We start from the raw sequence: 7,565 nt of genomic DNA on the forward strand, positions 1-7,565 counted from the left end.
ATTTTTTGCACCCTTAGATTTCAGATTTTCAAATAGATGTATCTCAGCCAAATATTGTCCTATCCTAACAAAACCATACATCAGGGACTACAATGACTACAGTGTGTGTGTGTGTGTGTGTATATAATGTATGGTGTGTTTTTTAATCAAATAAACATTTACTTCATACCCGCATCTTCGTTCAGTGCAAAAAATAAATATTATACAATTGTGCCTACAAAAATAAATCAGAATAGAGAAAAAACAGAACGCAGCTAAATTACAAAAATAAAAGCATTTTAACCTTATTTCTTGAAGAGGTTTCAATCTTTCAGGCGTCTGCAGCGAACACTCCCACAGTGCTTTCGTCATCAGCGGGGTCCTTCCGCCGCTCTGTGAGCACGTGCCTTGCAGGAGCAGCAGTCGCAGCGGAAGACCTCCGGTAACGGCGGCGCGATGATGGGCGGCAAACCGACCGCGATCGCTGCGGGCGTGTGCGGCGCGATCTTTATCGGGTACTGTATCTATTTCGACAGAAAACGACGCAGCGATCCGAACTTCAAAACCAGACTGCGTGAACGTGAGTCCTAAGATCTAACGTTAGCAAGACTAGCTCACAGATTACTAACGTTAGAGCCTAAAGCGCTGGCTACGTAAGACTGATTAGTTTTACTGTAATGAGCTGGTGTTTAGATTACAGCACGATGTCTTGGTAATTACTAGCAGGTCAGTCACGTTGAGATAATAGACTGTATCTTGACCTCCGGTGTGTTGCACGTTTGAATGATTCACTGAATCGGTTCGTTTGAATTGAACGGTTCACTGTGAGTCATAAGGTGATCGTACTTTCATTATCACATAACTGCGATTAATCAATATAAATTACGACATCAAGTGCAAATATAGTCTGAGTTTAAGTGTTACAGATGAAAAAGAATCACATTGGCTGAATCGAATCATTCTGGGCTTTATAGGCCGCTAAAACGCATATTTTGACGCTAGTGCACGTGAAGTGTTTCATTTGGGACAGGGCCCTTGGTGTGTCCGATTCAAGATTCGATTCAACTTGCAGCCAGCTTCTTGGATAATGGATATGTATGTGTGCATTTAATGTATATAAAATATGAAATAAATACAGATATCTATTTTCTTTCTTTTATTTTTAGGGAGGAAGAAGCAGAGAGTTGCTCAAAACAAATCTGGACATGCTCAAGTAGGTCAAACATCTGATCATGTTTATGAATGTTGTCATTAATACAGAAGATATTTCTCTATAGCAGGACCTTTTAGACAATAAATGCCACAGACCCCTAAATATCATTAAAATATAAACATTTTAAGCAATAAATTAAAAAGTTTTTTTTAAATGTAAAATGCATTCATAGTTTTATGCTATGAAAAAAATAATATTATAAATGTGTCAGGTATTCATTGGAAAATATTTAGATTGTGTTATGTTACATTTATTATATGTCATTATTATATTATTACCACTATCATACTTTACTGTTATTTTTTTAAGCATTTGTTTATATTTTTTATTCATTTTTAAAATCATTTTAATATTGTAATTAGTTTATTGTATTTTCTCTTTTTTCATTTATTGTACTAAATTATTTTTTATTGTAATCAGTTTATTTTATTTTAATGTAGTTTTTATACATTTTCTGTTTTAAATAATTTTTCAATTGTTTTAATAAATTTAGTTAGATTCTTATTTTCTCTTCATTTGATTTTTTTTATATTTAAAAAAAATCAAATTTAGCTAATCAGGACTTATTGTTTATTCTTTATTGTAATCAGTTTTATTGTATTTATTTTAATTTTTTTTCATTTAGATTTTTCAATAAAATCATTTTTTATTTGAATCTGTTTTTTTATATTGTTTGTTTATTATTATTTATTCTAAGCAGTTTTTATTCATTTTCTAATCTACCACCATCATATTATAAGCATTTTTTTTTATATATATATATTTAATTTTATTTAGTAAGATAGTACTAATATTATGTTGTTGTTTTTTATTTTAATCAAATTCAATTAGGTCTTATTGTTTATTCTTTATTGTAATCTGTTTTATTGTATTTATTAATAAAAATAATTCATTTATTTTCGTCATTTTATTTTCAATTCATTTAAATATTATTTGTTTTGTTTTTTTATTCTAAGCCATTTTTATTCATTTTCTGGTTCTAATAATTTTTCCTTTCAGGCAAATTTAGTTAGTTTGATCTTATTTTGATCCTAATTAAATCTTTTTATTTAATTTATTTATTTTAATTTAATGTATTATTATTTAATCAGTCAGGTGAGCTCAACATGCATATCATACCCATCACTGCATTCTTTAAACCCCCCAAGAGCTCTGTTGTGTAGCTTCTGGGACAAGTAAGAATGCAAGAGAAAACCAAGAACTTTCCAAAGCTGCATGTCTTCACAGTGACTATTAGCTATTTCACCTCTTGAACATTCAAATACCTGTTTTTGACATTATGCAATTTAAATTAATTTTACATTATTATTTGATTTATTTTATTTGTATTAATCAAATTATTTAGCTAATCATGTCTTATTGTTTATTATTCATTGTAGTCAGTTTTATTGTATTATTTTCTCATTTATTTTTTCACTTATTTTAATAATTTCGTTAGATCTTTTTGTTAGTTATTCTAAGCCGTTTTTATTCTTTTTTTTGCTTTGAATACTTGTTCATTTGTTTTAATCTTTAGTTTGATCTTATTTTTCTTAATTTGATCTTTTTTTAATTAATTTCAATATTTTTTTATCAAATGATTTAGCCAATCACCTTTTATTGTTTATCAGTTTTATTGTATTTTCTCATTTAGATTTGTACTTATTTTAATAAATACAGTTTATATTAATTGTTTAGTTAGATCTTTTTGTCAGTTATTTATTCTAAGCTATTTTTATTCATTTTCTGCTTTGTGTACTTTCTAATTTGTTTTAATCTTTAGTTTGATCTTATTTTTCTTAATTTGATCCTTTTGTTTATTGATTTCAATATTTTTTGATCAAATTATTTAGCTAATCAGGTCTTATTGTTTATTATAATCAGTTTTATTGTATTTTCTTGTTTAGATTTTTCTTATTTTAATCAGTTAATTTTATTTTAATAATTTAGTTAGAATAAATAACTAACAAAAAAAACCCGATTTATTTATTTTCTGCTTTTAATACTTTTTAATTTGTTCTAATCAATTTTAGTTTGTTTGATTTATTTTAAAAAATTATTTAATTTTATTTTAAATCAAATATGTGACCCTGGACCACAAAACCAGTCATAAGTGTAAATTTCAAAATTGAGTTTCTTACGTCATCTGAAATTTGAGCAAATAAGCTTTCCATTGATATATTGTTTGTTAAAATAGGACAATGTGTGTCTGAGATACAACTATTGGAAAACCTGGAATCTAAGGGTGCAAAAAAATCTAAATATTGAGAAAATCGCCTTAAAAGTTGTCCAAATGAAGTTCTTAGCAATGCATATTACTAATCAAAAATCAAGTTTTTAAATATGTATGGTAGAAAATATCTTCATGGAACATGATCTTTACTTAATATGCTAATGATTTTTGGCATAAAAGAAAAATCTATAATTTTGACCCATACAATGTATTTTTGGCTATTGCTACAAATATACCCCAGCGACTTGAGACTTAGTTAATCAGATCTCTTTTATTAATGTTTTTTACTTTATTGTTCTGTTAACATCTCTGCAAACTCCCTAGCACTCTATTTTGGTCATTGGACCTCATTTTTAAAAAGCGTCTCTAGAGCTTTGTGAAGGTAATAAAATGTGATCATATGCATGCTATTGTCTGTCTTCATCTTTCAGCTGCCAGATCTTAAAGATGCCACAGCCGTGCAGAAGTTTTTCCTGGATGAGATTCAGCTGGGCGAGGAGCTGCTGGCTCAGGGTGAGATGTCCATCTCAGTATCTTTTCCACAGGCTTTCTAAATCAACTCTGCACGCCACAGAGTGTTAAACGCCCAAATGTGTTCCTCAGGAGACTACGAGAAGGGTGTTGATCACCTGACCAACGCCATCGCCGTCTGCGGCCAACCACAGCAGCTCCTCCAGGTGCTTCAGCAGACTCTGCCTCCTCCTGTCTTCCAGATGCTGCTCACCAAACTACCAACCATCAGTCAGGTGAGCTCAACATGCATATCATGCCCATCCCCGCATTCTTTAAACCCCCCAAGAGCTCTGTTGTGTAGCTTCTGGGACAAGTAAGAATGCAAGAGAAAACCAAGAACTTTCCAAAGCTGCATGTCTTCACAGTGACTATTAGCTATTTCACCTCTTGAACATTCAAATACCTGTTATTGACATTACGCAACACATGCTGTTAGTGGAGAAACCTATATTAAAGGTATAGTTGTGCTCATCCTACATGTAGATGAGTTTGTTTCTTCATCAGATTTGGAGAAATGTAGCTTTTAATCACTTGCTCACCAATGGATCCTCTGCAGTGAATGGGTGCCGTCAGAATGAGAGTCCAAACAGCTGATAAAAACTTCACAATAATCCACAAGTAATCCACACCACTCCAGTCTATCAATTAACATTGTGAAGACGAAAGCTACGTGTTTGTAAGAAACCAGACCTGCCAACCTGTCCCATTTTGCATAGTGGATACGCATTTTGACCTAAAAGTTGGCTGGTATGATTGGTCACACTAAAGTTCGCAAAACCTGGTTATGCCTCTGTCCACATGCAGTACTCAAATTAAGCAACAGAAAAAAATAAGAGTTCAGTCAGAGTAAATAATAAAAGTAAATAACTAACTTTTGTGATCTTATGTGGCTTCTTATTCTCTAGGAGTATTGTTGCATTTTTCTCTGAATTATGAGATGAACTCACAATTGTGAAAAGTGTGTTATAAAGTCAGAAGTGTAAGATACAAACTCGCAATTCTAAGAAAAAAGTCAAAATTGTTAGATGTAAACTCGCCATTCTGAGGGGAAAAAAGTGTTTTGAGATATAAAACTCACAATTCTGAAGAAAAAAAAATAAAAAATTCTACCAGAATTGCAAATATTTCTCAGAATTGAAAAAAAACAACAAACAAACAAAAAAAATTCCAGGGTGGGCAGATCTAAGAATAATTCATCATTAAAAAGTCCATAATCTAATTCTTGTCTGAATCAGGAGAGAAATCTGCACAGATCAACTACTGTTTACAGGCCAAAAACAGCTCTGATGTGCCAAGCCAGAACCAAATAGATAATCTTGGTTAAAAAAAAAAGTATATATTGAACCGTGGGTTAACGGCATTGTTGCATTTTTCTCTGAATTATGAGACACAAACTCGCAATTGCAAATTATAAAGTCAGAATTGTAACAAACTTGCAATTGCGAGTTAGTGTCTCAGAATAGGGACTTTTTTTTGTCCAAATTTTTTTCTAGGGAAAAAAGACTATGTTCTAAGTTTATATCTGACAATTTAGAATTAACTCACAATTGTGTGTTGTAAAGTCAGAATTGTGTGATCTAATTTTACAATTCTGCGGAAAAAAAGTCAGAATTGTCAGATAGAAACCCGCAAGTTGCAAAAAAAAAAAAAAGCTCTGATGTGCCAAGCCATAACTAGATGTTCGTGGTTAAAAAAAAAAGTGTACATATTGAACCCTGGGCTAACACTGTTGCATTTTTCTCTGAATTATGAGATACAAACTCGCAATTGCAAATTATAAATTCAGAATTGCAACACATATAAGTCACAGTTCCGATTCTTTTTTTTCTTTTTTTTTTCTCAGAATTGCGTGACAAGCTCACAATTGTGAGAAATAGTCAGAATTTTGTGGGAAAAAAAAATCTCGATATTCTGACTTTTTCCTATTTTGTGGGGAAAAAAGATATGTTCTCAGAATTGCACGTTTATATCTGACAATTGCTTGTTATAATGTCAGAATTGTGAGACACAAACTCAATTCTGAGGACAAAAGTCAGATTTTTGAGTTTATATCTTGCAATTCTGACTTTATTTCCCAGAATTGCAACTGTTTCTCAGAATTGAGTTTGACTTTATAACTCACAACTGCCCCAAAATTGCTCAATGTTTTTCCAGGGTTGCCAGGTCTAAAAAAACAAATCCATCATTAAAATGTTTTTAACTATAATACTAGTCCATAATCCAATTCTGTTCTGAATCAGGAGAGAAATCGGCACAGATCAACTACCGTTTACAGGCCAAAACAAATATAAGGCTGGATTTTAATCAGTTGTTTGAGAGACAACTCAAAGAAGCCTTATTAAGGATTATAAACTTCTATTTTAGTTAAAATCTTATCCTAATAATGGATTTGTTTCTTGTGGATTATTGTAATGTTTTTATCAGCTGTTTGGATTATCATTCTGACGGCACCCATTCGCTGCAAAGCGAGCAAGAGATGCAATGCTACATTTCTCCAAATCTGAAGAAGAAACTTGAATGGCCTGAGGGCTAATGTTTATTTTTGGCCGAGCGGTTGCTTTAACCGTGATGATTTTTTTCCTGTTCACAGCGGATAGTAAGTTCTCAGAGTTTGGAGGAAGATGACGTGGAGTGAACGTGACGTTTGTTAGCGTGTGACGATCCTCCTGCCGATCTTCGGTTCTCTCTGGTCTTTTATTTATGGTGTTTATTCCTGTATTTGCTTGTGCTGCCATCCTGATCACTGCACTCTCTGTCTGTTCATAGTTTGCAGTATCATAGTTCATATAAAGCAGTGTTGTATTTTTATTCCAAACATGATTTCTTGTAACATAATCACAGATCATCAAATTAAGAGTTTAATATTTTACTGATTAAGGTCATCAGTTGATATGTTACAGACAAAAAACACAAAGAAGTTCATTGTTGATAATGTTAGGATGGCTGGTTTGCGATGTAATCAGGTTTTTGTTTATAAATCGTTTTGAGGATGAAAGGGTTTTGGGCACATTTGTAATTTTTATGCACTGAACTTTAAATAATTTCTTCTTTTGTATTCATTAAATACTTTAATCAAGAATGTCTCCTTGCTCACATTATTTCTCTGTTTTACTGATCATTCTGAGATTGCAGTGCTGTTCCTCTAGGAGGCAGTGCAAACACACAGATCATTATAAACTATACACTTCAGTTGAAATTTACAGTTGTCTTAATTGAAAAGACAGAGTTTTATATGTTAAAATCCATCTATCCTGGTTTAATAAGAAAAGAAAATGAAGTTTTTTGTCAACAGAGACATACAGACCTTTTTAAACATGTCTATAATGGCATGCTGCGAAATATAACTTACTATAATCACTACTGTACATTAAGTATGTGATAAACTACATTATTTGAGATTACATGTTAGTTTGTCATGCACTTATTTCATTTAAAAATATTTCTATATTGAGCTTTACATTTATATTAGTTTTTAGCAATTTAAGTACTTCTGTTAAAAAAAACTTGGTTAATTGTCATGGAAACACTTCTAATTTGCACTTAAGATTCTATATATTTATATTTTCTCATTTAAACTTTATGTACATAAAAAAAGCAAAGTGCTGTTAAAATAGTTTTCTTTAAAGTGAAAAATATGTTATAGCAATT

General features: G+C 31.4%; 1 protein-coding gene and 2 non-coding genes across 3 annotated transcripts; all 3 read left to right on the forward strand.

Annotated features, from left to right (window-relative positions):
• The first annotated feature begins 382 nt into the window (after positions 1–382).
• On the forward strand, positions 383–6,996 carry tomm20a (translocase of outer mitochondrial membrane 20). The gene is made up of 5 exons (XM_073834814.1): positions 383–559; positions 1,146–1,192; positions 3,836–3,917; positions 4,008–4,150; positions 6,508–6,996. Exons 1-5 carry the CDS (start codon positions 436–438, stop codon positions 6,550–6,552), a joined length of 441 nt encoding a protein of 146 aa, XP_073690915.1. The 5' UTR covers positions 383–435; the 3' UTR covers positions 6,553–6,996.
• On the forward strand, positions 2,318–2,451 carry LOC141327454 (small nucleolar RNA SNORA14). The gene has a single exon (XR_012354747.1). It is a non-coding gene; the product is annotated as a small nucleolar RNA SNORA14 (small nucleolar RNA).
• LOC141327455 (small nucleolar RNA SNORA14) lies at positions 4,181–4,314 on the forward strand. The gene has a single exon (XR_012354748.1). It is a non-coding gene; the product is annotated as a small nucleolar RNA SNORA14 (small nucleolar RNA).
• Positions 6,997–7,565: the final 569 nt, after the last annotated feature.

Source organism: Garra rufa, chromosome 2 (genome assembly GCF_049309525.1).
Source record: "Garra rufa chromosome 2, GarRuf1.0, whole genome shotgun sequence".
Classification (NCBI taxonomy): domain Eukaryota; kingdom Metazoa; phylum Chordata; class Actinopteri; order Cypriniformes; family Cyprinidae; genus Garra; species Garra rufa.

Bases quoted from the DNA above. Each gene is read 5' to 3' on its own strand.
- tomm20a (XM_073834814.1), top strand. From the start codon at position 436: ATGATGGGCGGCAAACCGACCGCGATCGCTGCGGGCGTGTGCGGCGCG. The intron at 560-1,145 runs GTGAGTCCTAAG...TTTTATTTTTAG, and splicing joins CAAAACCAGACTGCGTGAAC to GGAGGAAGAAGCAGAGAGTT. The intron at 1,193-3,835 runs GTAGGTCAAACA...TTCATCTTTCAG, and splicing joins ACAAATCTGGACATGCTCAA to CTGCCAGATCTTAAAGATGC.